This window comes from Gasterosteus aculeatus, chromosome 6, assembly GCF_964276395.1.
Source record: "Gasterosteus aculeatus chromosome 6, fGasAcu3.hap1.1, whole genome shotgun sequence".
Lineage (NCBI taxonomy): Eukaryota > Metazoa > Chordata > Actinopteri > Perciformes > Gasterosteidae > Gasterosteus > Gasterosteus aculeatus.
The window spans coordinates 11,135,058-11,160,524 of NC_135693.1; the positions used below are offsets into that span (position 1 = coordinate 11,135,058).

Below are 25,467 nucleotides of genomic sequence, written 5' to 3' on the forward strand. Positions count from 1 at the left end.
ACACTTACAAACACACCTTCTAGCCACTGCGCAGCACGTTTTTGGGAATACCAGCACCTTTAGCATTAGCACCATTGGCGCTTAATATGGCCTTTCCACACATACACACATAAGCACACAGATATAAACAAGCAGTAATGAGGCATGCACACGTTTGTCCTGCTTAAGTTGAGCACTTCAAAGAGAGAGAGAGAGAATGGCTTCAACAAAATTGGTATACCGGGGGTTTTCTTCTGCTTAAAATGAAAATAGAAGACGGATGTTGATACATCTCTCACATACAGCTGGAAATAAAATGTCATGCTTGAGTGCAATGAAGGCAGTTCTGATGATCCCTGCACTCATTGCTTTTGTCTCAGAGAGTTTCCAGGTGGTGGTAAGAGGCAATGGGTTTCTCCATGCCAGAAACATTGACCAGGTCCTCTGCAGCTTTAAACTAAATGATACACTCACTGTGGGTAAGTTTGCAAACATACACGAGCATACACACAAACTAATTCACTAAGGCATCATGGGATTCCGGTTTGACTTGTGACTTTAAGAGGAATGTCGTAACCGTGTGTTTAAGTGTGGATTTGTGTCTCCTACGCAGACGAGAGACCAGCTGGAATAGAAGATACCTTCCTGCTCTGCCCTGCTCCTGTTGTAGAGGAGGTCGGGAGGTAAGCCGCACAGATCTCACTGCCTTTCTGCCCTCAGTGTGCAAATCTACCTGCCCAACTCTCCATGTTCAGCTGCAACACACAGATATTTACCAGCCGCATGCGAGTTTGGTGCGGACACCAGAAGACTGGCGTCCTTGAACAAATTAGGGCCAAAGTCGTCGAGTGTCTGTGATCAATCAGTGTTTGTCACAGCTAACGAAGCTAGACACCAATCACGAGGGGGACAACAGGAGTAGAGCCCAGGAACACGACTTAATGAGAGCCTGCTGGAGAGGACCTTGTTTACCGCGCACGTGTGCGCATGTGTTTGGTATTTACGTGTCACGGGACGTATCCCCATCTCTCACTTTGGGAGAAGTGTGAGTGGAGTCGTTTTCTCCGAGGGATTCCAGCTTTGCCCATGGCGATGAAGAGCAGAAGGTCCTTGCGGGGCTGGACCGAGGCCCGGCGGCCTTCCCCGTCCACGCCGCCCGCAGTCCTGTGCATAATTATACACTCCAGCCTGCGGCCTCAGACACCTCCTAGTCATCATCTGTCTTGTGGCTGTCACTCAGATTTGTAGAGGGTTTTGAGCTCGTCTTGTCTGCCAGTGATAAGTGCTGCTTCGATGGGGGAACTGCTCTTCAGAGATGAGAAAAGAAGACTTTTAGTTTTCACACAATGGCGGCGCGGATGTTTAAGCGTTGGTCACATGTGGCATTACTTTACCTGCACGTTATAACAGAAGTGGAACATTTTTTTTTTAATTTTTACCCAGATTCGGGAGATTGACAAGAAGACTGCAACGCTCCGTCTAATTCACAATCTAGCAGTAGTTGTGCTACAACTGTGAGCAGTGCGGAACAGGGACTAGCATTACACAATGCAATGGAGCCTGAAGGAATAAGGCTTCCATGTAACGGAAGCCCATCAGAGCAGAGACAGCACTGCCTAAACACCTTGAGTTCCGCTAAGGTGGAAGTCAGCTGTGAATGGCTGACGGGCCCAGAGAGGAGGCCATCAGCTGGTTTCTTAGTTCTGGGCTGCGGTGTAATGACCTGCAGATGGACATGGAAAAATATGAATCCAAGCGAAAAGGCCACTGTGCAGGCAGGACATGTGTTTTTGTTATTCGTACGTTGCAGTTTACTTCCATATCTGTTCCAAATTTGATTGCGTTATCATTTTATGAGCCCACCCGCACATCAGGAAATCGATTTTATCAATAGTACAGGGATTGCTTCCTATTATAGGTTACAAAGCCAATTTTTCACTTTAATAGTCTTAATCCAAAATGTACACCACAATTAGACCCAACCCTAAAATGTCAGATCACATTATTCGTGAACTGCTTCCTGTTTTGGGTTTGCAAATCCTATACAAAGGGTCTGAGGGACCCCGGCTCCTTCTCACCCAAACCCCGAACTCACCTCCTTGTCGTATATAATGAATTCAGTGATGCTGTCGTTACACAAATCTGTGTTGACTGGGAACCTTCCGGATGCCCCCCTCACCCTCCGCCGCCATACATACACACCGGGTAAAGACATATATAGTGGGCAGATTGATGATTGATAGGGGCTGAGATCTATCTGTCAGAGAGGAGCTGATATCACCCTGTCCCCTGCCTGCCTGAGAGGCGGGCTGACCATATAATGGGGTGGGGGGGGGGCAGAAGCGAGGGAAGAAGTAGAAGAAAAGATGAGTGGCACCTGCACCGCCAATTTCCTTCTCTGAAGTCATTGTCAGCATGAGTTATGAGACGAGCCAGAGCGGTATGAAGGGGACACAGTCGAGGGTGAGGAGGAGAAAACAGAGTCGGTGATTGAGGAAGTGAAGAGGGGGGTCTCAGATGGGAGGGACAGTGCTGAAGGGATGTAGAGCAGGAAAGGCCCTCCTCCTACCATCCCCCACTCTGTTTCCTCTGGTCTGCCCTCCTCCCCATCCAAACAGTGACCTCCCCTTTGTCGGCCCCTCCTCAAATCTGAACCCGGAGCTCAATGCCCCCCTTGTGTCTGCCCCCAAAACCATAAGAACAGCACAAGGAGCCTTTCTCCATTATGTTCCAAACCTATAACGACAATCCAGCGGTCTACGTTCCTCCCCTCAAATGACTATTTGGCTAACAAGTCTTGTTTTTGTTCAAATTTCTGAAGAGCTTTAAGAATAATCTCTCAACTCAAGATTCCTCTCACACCATTAACCCTGAAATCGACCTCACTATCCATCCAAACAAATGCTAAACATTGTATCCAGTTTCTTGATACTATCCATCCAACCAAATGCAGCTGAAGATAGCAACACTGAATACTGGGGAGTAAGAAGTCATTTAGCTTTCTGTGGTTTTCCACATTGGAGTTCTGGGTCTGAACTAAAGAGATTCCTTCTGAGGGTGGAGAAGGCCCTGCCCTGATTAGAGATGTTTGCTTTGTGTCTGTGTCAGCGTGTTAGCTTGCGTATGAGGTAGCAAGTATGGACAAAATAGACGGGGCAATGTGTTTGAGACCCCACGGCGAGCTTGTGTTAGCCGGGGGGAGGGCGGGGGGGGGTGTCTGCACACAAGCAGATGTGCACTAAAGCGTGTGTTGCATTTTTTTGTGATGAAGAGGACCAATCCCCGGTGTGTGTTTTTTCAGAGTAATCTACCTGCAGGTGAGCATGAACGAGGGCCTTTCCTACATCACCAGCTCTGTTCACATCACCACTACCGAGTGTGTGAGTACATCCTCCGTGCAAAGTCCGCACTATCACAACAACACGCCATGATAATGTCCTTCTGGCATGCTGCCTTATTTGAATAAACTTTCTTTCAACCTTCTTATTTTCTCTTGGTTGGCTAGTCCTCCTCTTCTCTCCTCCCTCTCTGAGGTCTCCTCTGTTGTGTCTGTCATCAGAGGAGGCTGTGAGTACTTTCGCTTTTTCCTTTTTCATCTTTCTCTTCTCCACCTCGTTTTTTAGTCCAGTGAAATCTGAATCCCGCCGTTCTGTTTGTGTGCAGTTTGACGGCACCATCGTGCTGGTGTCGTTGCTGGTGGTGTTCCTGTTGTTGGCGCTGCTGCTGATGTGGTGGTTCTGGCCTCTCTGCTGCACTTTGGTGAGTTTTGAACTTCTGACACTGGGTATAATCAGCCGGATATCTTTGGTTCCCTCACGACATTTCTATTTCAACCTTCAGGTGATCAAAGAACCTCCACCACCTCCTCCCCCAGAGCCAGTAAGGCTTGTTTTATTCTCCCGTTGTGACAGTATTTATGGTAATAAATAGCGTGTTTGGAAGGATACGTGCTGTGTCTTGTAACCAAGTTTTACTTTTAAGGACTCAGATGATGAAGACGGGATGCCAAAGAAGAGGTGGCCCACAGTGGATGCGTCCTACTATGGAGGAAGAGGAGTGGGTGGCATCAAACGCATGGAGGTAAGCACTCATGCACACAGAGCTATAATGCTGAAAAGCTTATCGATGCATAAATGAGGTGTTTCCTAGGTGCGCTGGGGAGAGAAAGGGTCCACCGAGGAAGGCGCGAAGCTGGACAAGCCTAAAAATGCAGTAGTAAAAATGCCAGAGCAAGAATTTGAACCGTATGAGCCAAAGCCCCGAAAACCACCACGTCGCCGCCCGCTGCAGACGAAGTGGTACTCCCCCATTCAGGTTAGCCTTTTATGCAATTCACTTGAAAAGGTTCACCTAAAAAGTTTGTTTTTCATTTCAAATGTCTTTGCGGTCCTTGCAGGGGAAGCTCGATGCTCTGTGGGCTCTGTTCAGGAGAGGTTACGACCAGGTATCTCTGATGAGGCCACAGCCTGGAGACGAGGTGAGCCTCGCACTCCGTCCCGTTTCATTTTTATCTTCATTCAGAACGCGACTATAAGGTCACGTGCTACAAACAGTCATGATGATTGATACAAAACTTCAATTTGGTAATGACGTGTTATTTGGGGGTATTGCTCCGTGGGTAAAAAAATCACCTAAAAGCTCTTTATGAGCTGAATGGCACACGTGGTTTTAATGCGTTTTCCATTTGTGTATCTGCATAGAGAAAACAAGTGTCACTGAGCAACATGTACAATCCTCAACACAGCAGCTCAGTACTGATTTTCTACATGCACACACAAAAAGCGATTCAATGAGCCACTGACACCACTCTCTTCATCAAAGCAGCCATTGTTAACACACAAGGAACACTGTGAATTCGCTGTGACTCATAGAAAATTACATGGTCTTATCAGATTTCCAAACAGCATGTTACCCATTCACTCTCTCTACTTGCCAGTGATCATTAAAGTAGTAGATATTGGGGTAGAAAATGTGTCAGTGCTGTCTTAATGGCCTCTACTGCTGCTCCTAAAAAAGTCCTGAATGATGACATCACTGTCTGGCAGAACAAGAGGGAGCAGAGCTCCCCTATTATCTAACCTTGACACAGTGCATGGCATCCCATAACCCCTACCGACATGTTTTCATCATCACACTGGTTGTCATGGTGAAACAGCTGCTTCGGTGTAAATGGTTTCACTGTTGCTTCTCGTAGCAGAGGCTACATTGCTGTAAAATGTATTGATTTGTCCTTGGAATGATGTGATTCATCCGTCCCATGCAACAGTAGCAGCGTGTGTGCGCGTTTTTCTGCTGGAGTCTCACTCATCAATGGTTTTATCCCCTCTTTCCATCCTAGATTTTTTTCTAAGCAGAACAATTAGTAGTCAGTTCAAAACATCCACAGTGCATCCCCACGACTCCCACCTCCACGAAAACACTTTTGTTCCTCGGCAGACGAATTACCCTCAGTAGTAATGTCAAGCAAATAAGCAGCCGCTGATTGACAACAAGGTGGTGGGAAGCACCGCTGATCAGACCCCTCGATGTAGATTGTTGATCAGCTCTGGAGCAGCTCGTCCTGATTTCTCGGCCCGCATTACTTCTACTTCACTGCCTCTGCAAACGGCCATCAGCGAGGCTGCCAGTTTATGCCGCACTCGCCGTACGCGTTTGATCGCTCTCTACTGTGTGTGTGTGCGCACGTCACTGCAACGTGTGTGTCAGCTCTCCCGACTGAGCACCCAAACAGATGGGGAGTTGAAAGGCCACGAGCCATATTGTTCATCCAGTCACTTCACTTTAACTGGATCAATTCATCCAAATTACAAAAACAAACAAAGTTTAGTATCACTTACCTCGAGTTGTATCCGCCATGCAGACAGCTTTATTGTCTCAAATGACTGTGGAGATGAATGGGGATTTTTTTGTGTTGCTGAAGGTATTAACAATTTTGATGAAAAAATAAAATTAACTCGAGATCACTCACTCGCTTGTTTTCAACCATATCACTTATTTTTCTCAGTTTTCTTGTAACTGACATTTTTAAAAGGGAAATATTAATTCTGAAGAAATATGTTACTGTTGAATTTAGCTATCTATGGACACATTGAGCACTACAAATGTAATTTACCTCCATTGTGGTGATCTGGAGGAATCACAGAAACTAACTAACTGAAAACTTCAGTTTTTGGAATAAAGCCTTAAAATGTATTATTATAATTTGGTTAAGCTAATCCTTCGATACCTTCAGTATATCCATTACAGATGTTTTCACCCTGACATTAAGTCATCCGCGCTTCAGTGCAGCATATGAGCTCTATGAAGTGTGCTGACTCATCGGATCACACGGAGCCTTTTCCTCCGCGTGTCGCTGTAATGTCGTGCAAGGTGACAGGCAGGGCTGTCAGGTCACATGTGCGTCTTGGCTCTGTCGTCTCCCTCACGTTTTCTTTGCTATCGCAAAATATCCCGTTTTTTTATTATGGAGAGTGTAGCGTCTTCTGGCTCGGAAGGAGAAGCGGTGACGGAATGTTGTGAGGAGGGAGGCTGGAGGTGTTTTTTGTTTTTCTCATAAAAAGGAGCCGAGGGGCTTTGAAACAATTGTCAGCACGAGAACTAAAGCGGCGACAGACAACGCAGCCGAAGGGGCACGCGAGAAGGATGACCGCCACAAGTGGCACATTTATAACCTTTGTCGCAACACATGTTTGTACATATCTACTTAAACGTGGAGAAAAATGTACTCTTTGCACCAATTTTCCACTGCAACATCAATCTTGTTTTGGTTTTTTTGTTGCTCTCTTGCAGCCGGCCCTTAACCTTTCTCTCCCTGCTTCTGTTATTCACGAGCCCAAGGTTTCATTCAGGCCATATGTTCTGGTGGAGTCATGCTTTCAGTCTCACACACACACACACACATATTTATGAGCTTGTGTTCTCATTGTGGCCATATGCTCTCTCTGGTGATGTGCTGCTGCTCTGCTGCTCACAAACTGGCCTTTTCACCGCGGCCCGGCGACAAGACCGAAGCAGTCACCCCCCAACCGAGCCGCCCGCAATAAATTGCACACACACACAAACAATAGCCTCCTCAGTCACAAAGCTAACGCTGCTTGGGGTCCTCTTATTGGCCTCTGTGTGACTTTAGGGCCTCTCTGTTTAATAAGGTGTTATAATCAGACCACCAAGGGTCTGTGACACAGAGACCTTCCCTCTATCCTTTACACACTGAGCAAGACAAGAGAGAGTGTGTGTGTGTGTGAGAGAGAGAGAGAGAGAGAGAGAGTCTACAGAAGGATGCTATGCAGAGAACAGAGAGGAAAAACCATCAATGAGAACAATAAGAGTAGCGTTCCATTCTCCCCGACTTGTAAATTATGTTAAAAGCTAAAGGGCCTCTGTTAACTATTGGGGGGGGGTATTGAAATCCCCCTTTACGTTACAACAAGTCAAGCACACGAGAGACATAAACCACTTTATGTGCTGCAGCGAGAGAGGCTCAGAGCGAGGAGGAGGGGAATGTGGAACTCTACAGACTGCAGAAGCATGTCTGTGATAACGTTCTCAGAGCCTCCCTTTAGTAGCATCACAGCTATTGTAGTGCAGGTGTGGACAGAGGACAGAAGCAGCTCTGTGTGCCCTGCGGAGGCCTCCGACACACGTGCCTCTGTCAGCTCAGCTGGACAGAGACTCAAAGCTCAAAGCTTATTAACTTTGTACAGAGATGCACCGCGTTGTAATGTGTATTCTGCATTGAAATGACGACGCGTTTCTTTAACTTCCTTCTGCCTGCGTATCTTGTAGGGTCGCTGTATTAGTTTTCAACGGGTGAAAGACGGGGAGTCCGCCCCAAACAACCAGGCTCCTCCTCACCCGCAACACTCTCCCCTGCCGCCGCCGCCCTCTCCTCCTTCTGCGCCCGCCGAACAGCAGCCTCTGGTCTCCAACTCGGTGCCCCGTACAAAGCCTCAGTCGAGGGGGCCCCGCACCACGCCGCCTTCCCGAGCACCCCCTTCCGTGGTCCAACTACCTCCAGGTCCACCCCCAACTCGGGCACCCACAGGGCCCCCGGGACCCCCGCCATCTCGACCCCCGCCAAGGCTCTGACAAAGAAAACAACTGATACATCAACTCGGTGCATAAATCACTCTTGTGCTTCTTTCACTCCAGAGACAACAGAGAGGCATAACATCGTAGAGGCCAGGAGCTCTGTGCTTTGTTGCTGGACAGCAAAAAAAAAAAGAAAAAAATTTAGCAGATGCCAAAATCAGCTTTTAGACTAAAAAATAAAATTCAACAAACGTGGTAGCTTGATTAAAAACGCATGTATTATCCAATATAATGACTTAAGTGGTAAGAAGAAGTGCAATCCTTTTGGGGGGAGAAACCCCCCCCCAAATAAAGGAGTTGATGGTTACGTTGTGGCAATTTCTGTAGTGCTGGTAAAATAGTTTGCTTTGGGTTGGTAGAGATTAATAATGTCGAGCAAGGACACGGCAAAAAATACAGCATGTAGTTAAAGACGAGAGCAACAATGTCGGTTATGTTTTGGTTTGCTAATGTACACATTTAGGTTGCCAAAATCAATTTTATACCCAAAATAATTTGTCAATGTTCAGTGCTTTAATTGCAACTGCAGGGCAGTTTCTTCAAATAATTTATTATAGTAAGATCTCCACCTGCATCTGTTTTTTATTCCATGTCAGGTGGCTTTTTGGGGTAATTAATCCTTTTGAGGTAGGTTATCAAGACGGATGTAAAGCAGCATTCTGTAATGACATCGGATGCATTTGTGCTCTTATTTGCATCAGGTGGAAGATTGCATTGAAAATCTGTAATATTGGATTTACTGACTGAAATGATCATTTGCATTATTTCTTTATTAACCTTTTGTGTCTGACTTCAATAAACTGAAGGGTTTTCTGTCTGCTGTTTTGCAGGGATTCATTTCATCGTTATGAAAAGTGTTAAACAGCTCGGTATTGTATTTCAAGAAGACATTTTGCATAGTCATACACCGAATCAGCTTAGAAGTAGGTTAGGGTCATTGCTATAGACACCGAAGAACATTTGTTAATTGAATATTGCAGGATACAATATTTAGTGAGCAACACTTTCATTAAACTAATAACACTCATGCCATGAATAAGGTATCCGTGACATTTATGTAGCCTGCAAAATGACCATCAAATTTTAAGATTACTTTGATATATTGAGTCAGATTTTTGGAACACATCACATCTTTGATGTAACACGTTTGTGCAAAGCACTTAACACCATTTCTAAAAACATCTTTTCACCATGTCATTTCTTTATGTGTACTAAAGTACCATAATAAATCAAATATGGCAAAAAGATGTCTCGTCTTTAATGTACATTTAACCGCAGTGCGGACGACAATGTCCTGAATCAGTCGAGGACGTGTGTTCCCCTCCTCAGGAACACTGACACAAGAGTGTGATTAGGAGGTTGCTGCAATCAATCTGGGCAAATGGATCACACGAGGCTATTGGTACGCACACTCTCCCTGTGCGACGACAACCTGCAGTTTCTTTCTCGAGGTCTTTGTGGCGCTGCAATGAAATGAAAAACCAACAACAGGCTACTGATAACTGGCGTTCTCATTATGACTTAAATATTTATTTCTTTTCTCTACCAGTTCAGAATAAAAATAGCAACTAATTTGTATTAAACTAATCTTAAAAGCATTTATAAGCTTTTCTTCACTGCCATTAACACAGGGGTCTATAGGCCCCTTTTTAACAAAAAAAAAAAATAACAAGTAGAGTGCAGATCTCCTCCAGGTGTGTCCTCAAGAACAAATGCTGTATTGTGCGATTAAATGAAAAACGCCCCACAGCGCGCCATCTCCTCCGCCTGGGCACCCATGGGCCGTATCGTAAAACACGGTTCAAACTCTAAAATCAACGGGTGATGAATGCCTGCAGTGGCCGACGCGCTGCAAAGCAGATAGTTGACCAGTGCAGGGAAATGTGCCTCAGGTGCACAGCCAGGTTCCTACACGTGTTACGTTTCTGCATTCAGTGTGTTCAGTTGCTTAGAGAAAGTGTGTGACATTGCAACCACTAAAAAGGACCTTGAGTGTTCAACTCAAATACACAGCAAAGGCTGCAGCAGCCACCTGAAAGCAGTCAAAACGCTGTTTTTTTACTTGGGGGGGGGATTTTTATCGGATACAGAACAGATGACGGATGAGTGGTCTCTTTCACAGACGTCAGAGACTTGAGGTTTGAAAGACGCAACAGTTTAAAAACAAACTGGTTTCACCGTCAACGACGGTCTGTCAAACATTCCCACACGTTCAAGGTGTGAGTCTACATTTTAGTATGTTAACGAACATACCATCTCTCAAACACGCACACACTAAATAAGCAATTAAAGTCCATTGAGGAAGAGCAGAATGTTCCTTAGGCTTTCCTCTTTTTCTTCTGCATTTTCTTTCCAGACAGCGCCCCCTTCTGGGCTCCTCTCACCATGCCCTTGAACTGGCCCTGCAGTTTGGCACGCTTCCTACGAACACAAAGAATGAAACGGGTCAGCGTCTGACATGCTGGCAAACCAATTCTTTGTGAAAGAAGTTTATCGCGGTCTAATGATGGTTCTTACCTTCGATTGAGCTGGGCCTTCCTCAGAGGGATGTAAGCATACGGATCGTGCTTTCCCTTTTTCATCACGTCTCCTTTTCCTTTCTGAGGGTTGTAGGATGAAAGAACAGACATTCAGAGCTTAGGTTTTCTAAGCAACAACTCCTGCGGTGCGCGTTTCTGCGTAACTGAGACTCACCCTTGACTTGTAGTCTGTTCCCGTGTCTTCCCTTCCTGCAAAGGACCTGTGGATACCTGAGCCCCCAGCTGAGAAGAAATATATGTACTTATTAGTCACAATTCATTGTACTAAAAAAAAAAAATAGATAGTAACATATATCTCATTTAGTTTTTCCTGATTACATTAATACAATTTGTGCTTCCATTTAATTGCCACTAGATTTCCTCGTTGATACAAGTAACGCCGGAGAGGAAACCGATGAGGACTACACTGAAAATAAGCTAATGGATTGAAGTACATTATGACAGATAAAACGTTTAGATTTTGTTCCCAAAATTCATGTTGACAGTTGACAGATATTCATATGCATCTCGTCAGATTCTTTGGACAATACATTCGAATATCTTTGTGTTTCTTAGAGCAATATTGTCAATGGAGGAATTTCAATATCCCCCAACAATCCTACCTTTGTATTTGTGCTGGGGTTGAACATTCATGTCGTCATCAGAGTTGTGATCTTGGAACTTCCTTTTCAGTGACCTTTTCTGAGAGGGTAAAAACAAATTTTAAGATTGTTAAACAGCCATAAAAATGTCTCCAACTATATAATTACTTTGTCACATGCACTCACACTCTTGACTCCAGCCTCTTCTAGGATATCTTTCTTCTCCTCCTCAGCTGTGGGACAAGTAGTAAGTCATCGTCACAGTGTGTTCAGACATAAAGTGATGCACAACAGTTGTATTAACTGCGGGATTCCCATTACCATCGTGCTTTGCATCCTCCTCGTCATCCTCTCTGATGATCAGCCGTCCGTCCGATGTCACCTTGAAGCCGTGCTCAACCTTGGCACTCTTTTTCATCGCTGGGTTGGTGGCTGAGAGACAACAATAACTCACGTTAACCTCCACGCGATGAGAAACTGTAATAATCCTTTATTAGTCCTGCAGCAGGGAAATTTACCGGATTACAGCAGCAAAAGTGCAAACAGACCAAGCAGTGGTAATAAACAACAAGAAATGTCTAATTATATATATATATATAACACAAAAACGCAGGCTCACCTAGCACTCTCTGGGAGACCTTGGGATCCAGGAAGTTCAGCGGGTCGTCATCCTCTCCTTCTTTGAGCCAGGCCCGAGCTTTCCGGGGTTTGACCGCTCTCTTCTGAGCATTGCGAGGCTGTCCTTCATCCTCTGACATATCACTGTCGGTCTCTGCAAGGATGTCCTCAATACTAAAAAGAAAAGAGTATTTTCTTAACAGTGCGAATAGATAAGATGTTGGGGGGGATGCAGAACGTTGTGAGGGAACAACACCATACTTTTGGCTCTTAGTTTTAGGTTCCTCAGCTTCACTGTCAGAGTCGTTCTGCTGCTCTGAGGCCTGTCTCTTCCTCTTGGTTCGAGCCTCGGCCTTGCGGATGTTTGCGAGGACCTTGTGGTGCTCTACAGGCAGCATGCTTTTCACCAACTCAAAACTGGAAATAGGACAGATACAGCAAATGATATGACACATACACAGAATTACACTCCGTGGATAACAGTCACATATTGTATTGATGTTGTGTTATAAATTTCGAAGAGGAGACTTCTTGAACCATCAAGGCATCCAGGGCAGAGCTGTTTGCATGCAAGTGGTGTCGGAATATGTCCTCTATAACCTAACCTTTCATTTAAAAAGAAGTGTGGAGGAGTCACTTGTGTTAAACAGCTGCTGTCATTACTAAACAAAGCCCCCGTTTATAAATGTTGGCACAGTAATAAAATGCAAAAATAGAATCATGTCACTGCACACTGCTTCAATTAGTTATTACAACACAATGATCAAATATCAATTTCCAATGTAAAACAGCACAGAAAGCTAAAATCTCAATTGGAATATAGTGAAAGAAATGTGCAATCCTGGTTCCACATCCTGTGCCACAGCCCATGAGACGCAACCACTGAAGTAAAAGTAAGGAAAACCAGCACATACCCAAACTTTCGGATGAACTTGGTAAAGATGTTCTTCAGTTTGGTTCTGAAGTGCCTCCTCACGTCGTCTTTGATGTTCCCGACTCCCTCCATCTGAGAGCGACAGCCGTCATGAATGAGGGCACAACAGTCTCTCGCAGTACAGTTTCAATCATGTCAATGCCTACCATGACAGTGGCGTGAGATGCCAGCGTCTTGGGCTCCATGATGAAGAGGATGACCTTGATGAAGCCCAAAGCGGCCTTGACTATCTCTCTGGTACGAGATGTCAGCAGCAGACACACGTTGTGCAGCAGCTCTTTCATGGTGGTCACATCTACAGCGTCTGCAGAAGAAGCACGATATGGAATCCAGTCCACAAATACTAAGTATTTGGAACAACAGGAAACTGTGCAAAGTCGACAGGCTTACCTTTATACTCAAACACCAGTCGAGTTAGCGCCAAAACTGTGCATGTGATCATAGTGACGGAGCCTGTGAGTCCCGCGTACACCAACGCAAAGTACTCATCTATGGCATCTGAAGCAGAGACGGACACTCGCTTACAATACTGAAAAGAAATCATCAAAGTGTGAAACCTACACACATACGAAACAGGAGTAAGCGGTCAAATACCTTTTGTGTTCCCACAAAAGCGGACAAATGCGTTTCCCATCTCCACCAGCAGACTGTAGGCATTCTTACGTGCCCCTACGGACACCTCCTTGGTGCATATGATCACCTGACGAAGAGAGCAACCTCATCAAAATGGTATCTATCAGTACTCAGTGAGTTTGTTTGCAAGGACTTATCTGTGTTTGTACCTCTGGCAGCAGCATTGTTATGAAGTCTTTGTGTTCTTCATTGAGGCTTTTCACTATGTGGAACAGACACTTCAGTCTTGGCTAAGAAAGAGCAAAACAAGGTAATTAGACGAATAGAGAGATACGACCAGACATCAGAAATAAAATAAAATCTGTATTTATTTGATTTCTCCCTATACAGCCGTCTCACCCTCTTTGCTGGGGAGGAGGCGTTTTTCAGAGTGTCGAGCAGGACGACTTTGAGTGTTTCCAGATTAGTCACGACAAATGATCTGCACTCATCGCTCTCTCCTCCGCACAGCTCCTCCAGCACCCGGTACGCCTTCTTCTGCATGGCTGGCTCTTTGGTCTGGAGAAAACAACAGAAATTGTCATAAAACAAATATGGACACTTTACACAAAAGCTATTTGATAAAACTGGAAATGTCATCAAGAACGAAGTGTATACTCTTACCTCCAAATATGGCTTGATGAGCTCAAAGGTTTTAGTCATGGTGACCTCATCTACAGAAGGAGCCATGGCAATTACAAGGTCCATCATTGACAGCCTGAGAAGTAGGGATGTCCGGGTAAGTATTATAGAATGCACCCTATTCTATAATACTGAATAAACTGAAAAGGCAGTAGCCATAGATCCATATGTATGTTTTACCGTGTGAACTCATTGGTGTCAGTGCTGTTCAATCTGTCCGTGGCTTTTTGCAGGAAGGTGCAGATCATCTGAAGGGAATAGTTTAAATAAATGATCCACCAGTGTTTGGCATCGCAGTTTTGACTTAGAATTTTAAATTGTGTAAACAAACATTTCACAGCAGTATGAGAGAAAACTTAACTGACCTGTGTATCGGAGACGGTTAGGTAGACCTTGATGGTGTCTAGCACAGCCATCCTGTAGGTGCCGGCCTCTCCAGCTGCAGGCTGCTGACCGTACACATTGAAGAGGATGGGCAAGAAGTTCTTGGAGAAGCGGCCCACTTCAGCTTTTTCTTCCTCTACAGACATAAAGAAGACACAAAAAGGGTTTGCACTCGTTTAATTGTAATATAGTAACAGCAGCAGTTTTTACATGTGGTGTTTCTCTCTGTGTGAAGCGTGCATCTTCATACCAGTGGAGCTGCTCTTGGTGACGATCGTACGCAGGGCCTGGCACACTGTGAGCCTCAGGTCCGGCCGTTCGTTAATAACCATACCGAGTGTGCGGGCAATGCCTTTGAAGGATGCCAGCAGGTCCAAGGGACACGTACAAAAGCCCGGCAGCATGGTCCAAATCTGAAAGAAAAGTACTGACATGACAACTCGTTCACTGGAACTCTGCCCAGTTGAAAATGTGTGTGTAGCTACCTGCATCTGTAATGTCTTGTAGACTCTGGCCTCAAGTTTCTGCCCCACTTGATCCAATTCTTCGGCTACAACATAAAATGTCATCAGTTGATAAACACATATAGTAAATACAGCGTCACAGTCCGACCCCGGAGGGGGAGCATTTTGCATACGTTTACCTCTCTGCTTGAGTGTAGAGGCCAGAGGGAGGAAGTAAGAAGAAAAGAAACTAAGGTTAGTGTTCTTCACGTGATCCCGTATGACGGGGACCAGCCAGCTGCGCGGGAACTCCAAATCATCCCTGGTGGGAAAAAAACACCCACACTCAGTTGGACCAGTATAGCATTGAGGCGTGCGCTCCCCAGCCTGCGTTTTCATGGTATTTGCACTTACTCGTAGCCGGTGATGTTGAGAGGCACGGCACTCAGCACGACCTCAGGCCCCATGCTCTCTACGGCTCCTCCTACAGCCAGGTCTAACTCCCCGCTGAAGGGGAAATGAGGGGTGGAGCGCAGGTCTGCCAGAGACTGCAGGGACTGTTAGAGGAGACAATCCAAAGACTCAGGCAAAGTTGGAACTCGCTCTACTCCCCTAGTGATCGACAACCTTTTTGTGTCCATACCTTGGCCATAAGGGGGTGAGCTCGTTTCCCGGCTGCTCGATAGAAGCAACCCAGGATCTGCAGCACGAATGGCCAGGACGCGTGGAAGCGATAAGACAATCCTTCTTCTACGATACTGAAACACAGCCACAATTATCACGATGAGCATTTACATTTAGTCTCTGCATAGAAATATCTATTAGTTGACAGCTCGGGCTTACCGAAACATTTTGCAGACATAGGATGGGTTCCCTGCAGAGGTTGTGGCGGAGATCATTCCCATTCCCTCCATGTGAGGGGCAACACATTCAGTTATCAATGTCTGAAACAAACAATTAATCAATAGGTACCTTGCATTAGCAAGAAACGTCTCATTTTTTGTAAAATCGCCACAGCTAAAGAAGGGACAAACAAGCTTTGTCAACTCAAGTTTCTTAATGTTTCTTTTTTACCTTTAGTGTACTTGTGGCCGCTGCAACCACCTGCGTATGAGGCGACAACAGACAGGACATGGCCGCAGAGAAGAGGCGAGGGAGGTGACCCAAACTCAGAGAACTCTGCGAACTACACAAAGACACACAAACTGTCGATCCACACGCGACTCTCAGGTCTGACCAGAGAACACGCAATTACATAACGAAGGAAGATGTTTGACTGTCTTGAAAGAAATCAGTTATTACCTGGCCAAGTAAACGTGTGCTTTCTCCATGACAGCGAGCCAAGCCAGCAGAGGCTGTAAATCAGTCTCACTGGGCAGATAGTCGTACAGAGCCTGAGGATGAGAATGGACATATTAGCTTCCGCAACACATTCCGCATCGTGATTTAGGCTCATTTGTTTTGAGTTTTATTCGCTCACCGTGATTATCTGGGCAGTGAGTTCTGGTGAGAGGTTTGAGGCATTTGGCTTCCCACTGAAGAGCCTATGAAAGGCCTGCATGGCACTAGCGGTCACCAGCTACAGAAACGTAACAGACATGTTAAAAACTACCGTCGAGTAACCATGTACATAAACAAAAGGGTACATAGCTGCACCGATGACTGTTTTTGTGCGCTTACCACATGGCTGAGAGTCATAACCCGCAGCAGAGTCTCACAACAGGACTTGACAGCTCCTAGAGGAAATGTCCCCATTAACTCCTTCAGAAGACCGAGCACATGAAGTGTGGTGGTGTCCTCTTTGCTGCCTGAGGGGGGGAGAGAGAAAGTAAAACTACAACTTGCTGCACAACCACAAAAAGTTATTAACTATTACCATAGTAAGAAAAGCAACAACTTGTCTTACCTCCTGCCTGTTCCATTTCTTTCATGCAGAACTTGGCTGTGGTGGCAGCAGCAGGGTGATGGGTTGGAGCATTATCTGTAAAGAGGAAGTCGCTGCCTCTGAGAATGGCGCAAACTCCTTGCTGCGCTGCCTTACGGACCTGAGAGGAAAAAAAGGACATGAAATAAAATTGTATAAAAATGTTACAATTTCAGCATATTAATCAACATGCGTTGATTAGAAAGAGGTTGAGACAGACCTTAGGCTTGCTGTGCACTGTGAAGCTGAGAAGTCCGTGGTAAGCCTGAAGAGTAGATGGGTAAGTCCAGACTGATGCATCCTGCTTCCTCAGCAAAGTGGCCAGGCAGGACAGGATCTAAAAGATACAAAAGTGAAAAACTCACCCATGCTGCAGGTTGACAGTGAAATAAAAAGACAAACAAAAGAACAATCCACTTACCCATCTGAGGGCAGAGGCAGTCTCAAACATGGCCTGTTTTGACATGACGTCCATCAGAGCCTTGGTGGTGTCCGAGAACTTAGACATCAGCACCGGAGTGGGAACACTGGTAAACACAAAGGACAAAGATACTTCAAGCTGTTCTTTCATATGACCTTAACATTGACGTGTTTTTGTTTTGGCGACAAAAGTCTGTTGAAGTCCAACCGTTTCATGACGAGGTTGAGAAGGTACCCAACAGCAGCCTGAGACTCTGGTGAGTCAACAACTTCCAGTGTGGTCATCTACAGAAAGAAGGAAGTCCAGCATTTACAAACACATTTCAAAGGTTCACTCCAGCACTCAACACACCACAGGTCAATTAGTAATGTCATGTACTGTTTTTATTGTGTGTGTGTTTAATGTCAGCACTCACCAATGCAGCAAAGTACTCAGTTTCCGTCTCCTTCCCTCCTTGACCACGGATCACCTCAGTAACCGCTGCCAACACTGCGCAAATCTGTGAGGCACGTTATTGTTACATCTACAGGAAATCACAGCGTCTTGGATTTCTTATTGATGGTGGTATGACGTTACCTCTTTGTGAGATGCTGAATTGGACTCCCAGTAGCGCTGCACCTTTCTGAAGGTCAGGTTTGAGCAGTCCGACAGCCCGCTGAGGAAGGTGCCTGCGGTCCTTTCTGAAAACACTTCATCTGGCTCCTCTTCCATACAGGCATCTTTACGCCCACCGAGCTCCAGGGGACCTGCCTGCAGATCATTGTGTAGCTTAAGAGCATCAACCGTTAGGTCGCTCTTTCCTGTGTGGAAAAAGGACGGAGAGGCAGACCATTAAAAAAGCTGACCTCCCAATGCAATCTCAAAGCTATCAAGGGACATGGTAGGGTTCCACATGCACACACACACACCATTTCATGATAATGCATGTCAACAATGATCCCAAACGTATAGTCGGAATAAACAAAAGGGTCAGCAGTGTAAATTTGAGGAAACAAAGTATGCACTTCATATGCTGACGATTAGCCTGGAGGCAAGAGGCCTGAATTGATGATTAGTGCAGCACAATCTCAGCAGAGCATCGCCAAGGAAGGTCACAAGGCCTGTCTCATGATGTCTGACTAGAACTAGCAGTCAATAACAGCCATGACTTAACGAGCAAACACTAAATACATATGTCGACGTAATAGTTTGGAGGACCATGTATGGGTGGACTACTAAAACAGTAAGTATAGCATCAGCATAAAAGGAGTCACCCTGATTAATCGTCACAGTTGGAAAGTGTCGTTCTCGGCCACAAACACAGCAGTTTGTTTTCAGGTAATTAATACCGACAACGTAACTGTCTGACACGTTGTTACACCGGACAGAAGAATGAAAGATATGCAAGATTTCCTATTGCTAACTGTATTGGGGTTGCAGTCGGACATTTGAGGGCGCAGCATAGAAAGTTAGCCTGGGCGACTCCAAGTTAAATGGCTGACGGTGGCTAGCTCCATGTTAGCACTAGCCGCGGACCCACGTGTAACGTTGATTGGCAGCTTACCGGTGGGTCGGCTGAAGAAGCGACTTTTGGCAGCCTCCCGAAAACGACTCGTCTGCGGGTTCGAGTCGCTACTGTGTCCCTTCTTCCATCGTTTGAGTTTTGAACCCGTTCCAGCTCGAAGTTTCCCCGATTTGACCATTGTCGGGTTTGAAAACAGTGCCCGTACCCCAACTTTCGGCGCAGCTCCGGTGTATGCTGTCGCATACCGAATTACGTCACGGGCTTTACACACGTCACGTGTCTGAAGAAAGCCGGTACCGATGTTGCTTGGCCGGTAGGTGGCGCTGTTCACCACAAAACAACACTCACAACAACAACAACATTCTCTATGTAGGCTGAGCGACCATTACCTGCCGAGGGGTGAAGCATCAGAATCAGGAAACTGTTTTTACATGTACAATATTTATTGATAAGTTATCCAAGTACAGTGAGTATCATATTGTACAGAATACTATAGTTTCTTGTTTGGAGTGATAAAATAAAAAAACTAACCTTATTATCTCTCATTAGCTTTTACAAAGATGCTTTCATGACACCCCGTTCCTTTATAACAAATATCCAGATGTGAATTGAAAATGTAGTGTGCACATAGGTGCATGACCAGACAACATATATGGAAACAGATATTTACATTTTTATTTTTTGCTACATTTTTTTGCCAACATTGTCTTGTTTCTAAAATTGCATGACAGACATCTGTCAAAAAAGGGGAATGTATTTTCATTTATCTGACCCTCAGGTGAACCATGTTCAGTCGAAGCACTGACATACACAAGTAAGCAAGTACATACACAACAAGGAGGGGAACCCGTGTAAACAATAGAACTGTGGTTTCCACACAAACAACATTGTAAGACACTGGAATGTGCATTGTAGGACTACTGCTAATCTAAAGTGTTTTTCAATGTTCTTACTTCATTTGGAAAAAGGAAAACATAGAAAAAGGAGAAATATAAAAGCAGTAATTTGTTATATAAAAATGTACAAAATCCACTGCAATGATTTCAAGCCCTACTTCTGCCCCCCTTCTCTGGCACGTCTTTTTCATTTTCCTCTCATCAAAGCAACCTGTCCCACAAATCAGTTTACTACGACAGGAGAGTTCATGTTGAGAATCACTTGAACGACAAAGTCCTTCTGGATGTTGGCGTCTTGAAGACGAGTCTTGTCAGTCAGGAGCTTCCCGGAAAAGAACCACCTCTGGCGCGAAATGCTAATTTCTTCCTTTTTTTCCAATTGTTTCTTTAGCTCAGCGATGGAGTCTGCCATGCTGGCAGTAAGACGCAAATCCTTTCCTAAGAAAACAAAAAAAGGCGCAAATAGGGTTGAGACATATTTCCGAGCAGACTGTGAGGAACTGAAAAGCTAGGAATTATAAATTATTCTCCACCCCAGATGATTCCATGCTGGAGGTTTTTGTTTTTTTACCTGTTGACAATCGAACCCGCAGCTGGAACTCTTGTCTGCACGGAGGCGGTTGAGCTTGTTTTTGTGTGGCGTCGGAGACTTTGCTCTCGCTGGACGTTTCAGAGATTAGGTTGACAGGCGGGGCTAATGTGTAGGCCGGGAGCTGGTAGCGATTGCCCAGTTCATCATAACTCTCCGTGAGGGAACCTGCAGTGGGGAAAAAAAGGACTTCATAAACACTGGTTTCCCAAAATATTTCTGCTAGGAACAGTGACTAACTCTAACAAAAAAAATGTTAAAAACGTCTCAACTCCAGCACCAGTCCTCAAACCATAAATGCGTAAAAGCAAATGCACTTATGTGTGCGAGTAGATAAATATGCAAGAACAGAGTGGGGTTTTTTTTCCACCTGACTGTGCCATGGCTTTGTGTGCACCAATCCATTCACAGAGGTCACGCAGCACTGTGGCTCTTATGTAACGATTGCAGCAATAATCTCTGCATGGCATCTGAAAAGCTTTTGAAAACATAGAGTTTATGCATTTGGTGTGGAGGTTCTATCTGATCGCTAGCTGAACCACACTGACCCACATCAGAGGGCCCTTGTGTTTGTGTGTCTTTGTGTTTGTGTGTATGTGTGTGTGTGTGGGGGGGGGGGGGTTCATACCATGGGGAACAGTAATGCAGGCTCCATCCACTATTGCCTGTGCTAGCTCCAGGTCATTGCACTCTGCAGCCAGGGCGGCTGCTCTGAGTGCGTCCCAAATCTCTTTTCGTCCATCAAAGGCAGGAGCCGTATCCCAAAACTCATCCCTTTTGCTCCTCAGCTGGCCCTCCGTCATCGGGTACTCGCTCCTCCACTTCGGACGCTCCTTCTTGAGAGGCTCATTGCGTCCTAAAAGAAAAATCAAGGCAGAGTTCGATCAGATCCGTGAACCTTTTCATAATGGCTTTGCTCTGCTCGACAGTCGTGCAAACGGCTTTAAGTTTTTAAGAAGGTAGCCTGAATTTCAGCAACTTTAAACACATATGGCTGCAGCCTCATTTGTTATTAGGGATCCAAGGGCTATAAAACTATTCATTTGTAGAACTTCAAGAATATCTCAGGCACACGTAAGTCTGGAGAATTATTTTGAGTGATTTAAATATTACCAATATATATATCGCCCTAAGAAGATCATTTCTAACAAACATAAACCACTTTTTACCTCTTCATTAATATTCTTAGTAAAAAAATTATTGATATGAGAAGAAATTCCCCAATATAACACAAAGTACATTATAGAAGATAAATGCTTCAAATGTATTTTAAAGTTATTGTTTCATGTGCACCTGGTCATGAACACAAGTGAGGTCAGACAAGAAAAAGGAGGCTCATTAAAATGTACAATGTGTAAACCCACTTGAATATTTTTTCTTCAACAAGCCTCCTTTGTCTCTTTTGCTATATTCGCTTAGCAAAGCGAGGTGCCGTGCGTGAAAATGCTCTTTGTCCAAACTCGACACAGAAAAACATCTACTTTATACTTCTGCTGCACTCCTGATTCACTGTACCAGCAAACCAAGAAAGTAGATTTGATGCACAGTGGCAGGAGATTGGAAGAGATTATTTATAGTGTTGTGGATTACCGCAGTGACTAGCAACACGTGCGCACGAGGCAGTCACACACATGGTGGATTATAGGCAGTAATCAGGCTCCACACAACACGATTTATCTGGCTCTATCCAATGAGGCATTAGTTGGAGAGATGAGCGCTCTCTGGCCAATGAAAGCAAGCAGAAATACTCGGGGACAATTATAAGTCTAAAAGCTAAAGCAAACTGAAATGTAAAGACAAAGCTTCTACAAATCAATTATCACACTAAACATCACCGCAGTCATTTACTGTATGTATAGTGATGGGAAACGTTTCAAAACAATAATAAATGTTGGGTATAAGATGCCATTTCCCTGAATTGAAATATGTTATTAATAATGCACACCACCATGAAACGATAAATGTCACACCGTGACCTTTATCGAGGGAACACAGGGTTCCAGTTTGGATTGATACAAATTGTATTTTATGTATGTGTGCCTAAGTACACAAGTAAATATGATATTATTTACAATTTCATTTATTACATATCATCAATAAAGAAACAGATTTTATATTCGACATACTTGTCTCATGTTCATGAAAAATTCAAAATGTGAAATGTTCTAGCTTCCATTTTCACTTTTGTTGTTGTGGACAGGCAGCAAAGGACTGCATTGACATGCCAAGCATAGACGTGCAAACATTATAGGTGTCTTGAGTCCTAACAAGCAGCCTGACTGAAGAGACTGGAAGGTAAATTGAATTGATCTGTTGTGCAATGACAAATTACATTTCATCTCATGAGGTTGGAAACTACAAACATGGCCGACAGCATAACTAAACCAAACATGCTTAATTTGAGCTTTACATAACATATATTATTAAGCATTACTGTGGGCTCTTTCATGGTTTGGTTCTGTGTTACAGTATTTGAAAACTATGTTATCCACCTTCTTACTGTTGCGAGTCTGTGACCCTGACTGTGTACATTAAAGTGTGAGGGTAAAGTCCATTTTGCTCAATTTTAAACATTTCTGGTGGATGGAAAACTATTAACAAAGTTGTACCCAAATAGAAATCGACCCTTCTTCTATCATGTAAACAGAACCGGTCAGAAACACCAGCCTGAAGGTCAATAAGCCAACAGTCATCAGTAAACATCAGCGCTGCAACCCAAATTGAATTAAAGCAGTTTCACATCTCCATCAAAGAAACACACAAACCACAGCATCAACAGCACAGGTGTTTTGAACTCTTTGTACGCGCACAAAATCCCAAGAAACAAACTACGTTTGAAATAATGTGAAAACATGAAGCTCCACCTTTCAGCCCACACAGAAATATATAGATATATATACTTACTTTTCAGCAAAATCCTAAAGGGTGTGTTTGGCGCTTGATAGTAGTTGTATTCCCTGGAGTTGGGTACTCCCATAGCTGTTTTTACTTTGAGGTTTTGATTTGAGTCAGTTAAAAGTCTGCCTGAATGACCAAAACGACCACGACCCCGGAGGACGAGGACAACCCTGCGGTGTCCAACCAGCGTGTTGCAACAGGTGTCTCAATTGAGGAGGCAGCCGCCGAGTCAATGAGAAGCCTCCACTTCAGACACTCAGTTAACAGTCTCGTATTTCCCCAGTTGACTTTAAGATGTCAGTCCTTCCATTTATATCCCTTTCAATAACAAATACTTAAAAGCCTCAAAATACCGCCGGGTCAGGTAATCGACAGAGGTTGAATAGGTGGGGAGAGTGAGTTTGTTGTTCTAGCCGGACTTGCTTCTTTAGGTGTAATCCTATTAGCTCTATTAGGAGACAGGATAGAAATATCCAAATGCAGCATACTAAACCTATTAACAGACAATAAAGCCCTGTCAGGACATTACAGGAGGAGCTACTGCACCTGCTGGTTGCTTTTCCTTTGTGAATGAGTGCTCATATGTTTTCTCAATTGATAGGCAGCAAGTTCCAAAGGCCTTCTGTGCTTGTATCTGATAACAGCAGGTCTGAGCCTGTGAACGTGCTGCTACTTCTTGCATAATGTATGACAATCCAGCGGAGTGCATTGGCACTTTTTTCAACAAGGAGTGTATGTAACACAATTGAAACGCGCTGGTCCTCAGCAAAGTTTAGAATAAGCCATGAGGCCTTAAATATTTTACACCTGAGACGGACAGGCAGCTCTCAGAAAGAGACGTAGGTCTTTGGAACAGGGGTGTGGTTAGAAATCCCCAAACCTGCATTTCAACCTAAATACCTGAATTGTTGAGGCTGCATCATCTTGTCAAATGACAATCTGTCCTGATATGATTATATGTCTAATGTAACATAAGATGGGTAGTATATAACACAGCATTTAAACATATAACCACAGAAGCCATTTAATTGACTGTATAATTACCTTGTAATCTGAGCTAATAGAACGGTGTCCTTTAGAAAATGTGCAGGTCTCTCAAACTCAATGTCCTCTCATCTCACTTGCAACAACACTCAAAATGAAAATAATGCATAGAAATAATTTCTTCTTATATTTCCGGTCAACGGATATCATCACGAACGTTTACATTACTTGATTTTGTGCAGCACTGTTTTTAAAGCATGCATATGGGTGCAACCCAACGTGTCACCAGCTCTTACCTCCACGTTTTTTGCTTCTTGTCGAGCTTCGGGCACTCCCTTGTTGTCCCTCCATGCTGCTCCTTCCCACACAGCCTCCCATCACTGTCCCTATACGAGCAACACCAAGGAGCAAAGGCTTCAATCCAGCGACATATTCGCAATATAAATGTATATCTGACCACGTCGGATAAATGCACGGATAATCCTGATATAATTACTATATGAAAAACATCATCAGGGAATAATGCCAGCTCAGCACCCCCTTGTTCCCGTGCGGTCAGCTGCGATGTTTACGTCACGTGTACTGCCAGCTGACACACAATCGTGTGCCGCCGTTGCTCGTTTTTTGAAAAAAATATTTCAAATGTGTTTAAACACGACGACAGTTTATGGCAGCTGTGGGATTTCAAATATAAAAACACTGTGTCCGATGGATGCAATGATTGTTTTTGCTTTTTGTTGCTATATTATATATCATTCCAAGAAAAGCTGTGCTGAATTTCGCCTATAATTACCCGAAATCCAGTCTGCTAAATGATGCATTCGTCTGTAGTTTGCTTGCCACATCCGAGCTTCCAAGTGGAGGCAAATCTCAACGGTGGGTCCGAAAGAATACAGGCATCAGTTTCTGTAGTCCCCCATAGTCATGATAAATGCAGCTCACCCACGCAATCCGTTTGCGTTGGTCCAGAGAAATAAGTCGAGAGTCAAATCCTTATCTGCCTACGCGCATGCGCAGTGTACAGCGAGTATTTTGCATTTACCAGAATAAAAGTGATTGAGAGTTGCCATCTGTCAATAATTACTGCAATTAAAAATTATCATTCATTTGGAAAAACAAGTAGAATTATGAAATAATAAAACAAGATGGACTTGATACGAAAAAAATGTAAACTTTTTAGGTATTATTTAGTTTGTACTGTGTCGTTGACAGGGGTTTTAGTCTGAAATGCAAGGCGGAAGTATAGCTGTTCAAATTGTTTTTATTATATCTTGATAAGATAAGATCTTCTTTCCACATAAAACACAGCGTGGTGCAGTTGTATTTATATGATTTATGGATTGAGAAATCAACAGATGTTGCTGTTAATTCGCTTCTATTTGGTTATTGCATAGCTAATGTGTGGAATAAAACTTAAAATCTACTAG

General features: G+C 44.3%; 3 protein-coding genes across 5 annotated transcripts in view; 1 reads left to right on the top strand and 2 right to left on the bottom strand.

The window, feature by feature from the left end:
- antxr1d (ANTXR cell adhesion molecule 1d) overlaps positions 1 to 8,887 on the top strand; it is a 68,782-nt gene extending 59,895 nt beyond the window's left edge. The window contains exons 10-18 of the mRNA XM_040178130.2: positions 360 to 458; positions 593 to 662; positions 3,281 to 3,359; positions 3,643 to 3,738; positions 3,820 to 3,858; positions 3,961 to 4,059; positions 4,129 to 4,293; positions 4,376 to 4,456; positions 7,765 to 8,887. Of these exons, the coding sequence (XP_040034064.2) occupies positions 360 to 458; positions 593 to 662; positions 3,281 to 3,359; positions 3,643 to 3,738; positions 3,820 to 3,858; positions 3,961 to 4,059; positions 4,129 to 4,293; positions 4,376 to 4,456; positions 7,765 to 8,067 (1,031 nt within the window). The 3' untranslated portion in view covers positions 8,068 to 8,887. The remainder of the gene's footprint in view (positions 1 to 359; positions 459 to 592; positions 663 to 3,280; positions 3,360 to 3,642; positions 3,739 to 3,819; positions 3,859 to 3,960; positions 4,060 to 4,128; positions 4,294 to 4,375; positions 4,457 to 7,764) is intronic.
- Positions 8,888 to 9,584: 697 nt separating this feature from the next.
- rrp12 (ribosomal RNA processing 12 homolog) lies at positions 9,585 to 18,947 on the bottom strand. The gene is made up of 34 exons (XM_040178129.2): positions 18,713 to 18,947; positions 17,746 to 17,969; positions 17,585 to 17,668; positions 17,377 to 17,453; positions 17,170 to 17,275; positions 16,969 to 17,085; positions 16,731 to 16,869; positions 16,505 to 16,632; positions 16,305 to 16,403; positions 16,127 to 16,218; positions 15,899 to 16,010; positions 15,668 to 15,768; positions 15,468 to 15,582; positions 15,239 to 15,381; positions 15,025 to 15,146; positions 14,867 to 14,931; positions 14,632 to 14,794; positions 14,363 to 14,517; positions 14,178 to 14,245; positions 13,980 to 14,073; positions 13,716 to 13,874; positions 13,526 to 13,606; positions 13,338 to 13,443; positions 13,134 to 13,241; positions 12,890 to 13,047; positions 12,724 to 12,815; positions 12,071 to 12,226; positions 11,811 to 11,983; positions 11,513 to 11,623; positions 11,378 to 11,424; positions 11,213 to 11,291; positions 10,765 to 10,832; positions 10,588 to 10,670; positions 9,585 to 10,491 (listed from the first exon to the last, which is right to left on the bottom strand). Exons 1-34 carry the CDS (start codon positions 18,849 to 18,851, stop codon positions 10,389 to 10,391), a joined length of 3,867 nt encoding a protein of 1,288 aa, XP_040034063.2. The 5' UTR covers positions 18,852 to 18,947; the 3' UTR covers positions 9,585 to 10,388.
- Positions 18,948 to 19,324: 377 nt separating this feature from the next.
- Positions 19,325 to 25,062, bottom strand: ubtd1a (ubiquitin domain containing 1a). Of its 3 annotated transcripts, none has more exons than XM_040179292.2 (5): positions 24,834 to 25,062; positions 24,337 to 24,426; positions 20,787 to 21,014; positions 20,141 to 20,326; positions 19,325 to 20,007 (listed from the first exon to the last, which is right to left on the bottom strand). In XM_040179292.2, exons 1-5 carry the CDS (start codon positions 24,883 to 24,885, stop codon positions 19,793 to 19,795), a joined length of 771 nt encoding a protein of 256 aa, XP_040035226.1. In that variant the 5' UTR covers positions 24,886 to 25,062; the 3' UTR covers positions 19,325 to 19,792. The 3 variants fall into 3 exon arrangements, with proteins under 3 accessions (XP_040035226.1, XP_040035227.1, XP_040035228.1); XM_040179293.2 differs by having other exon boundaries at positions 24,983 to 25,055; XM_040179294.2 differs by lacking the exon at positions 24,834 to 25,062 and having other exon boundaries at positions 23,063 to 24,340.
- Positions 25,063 to 25,467: the final 405 nt, after the last annotated feature.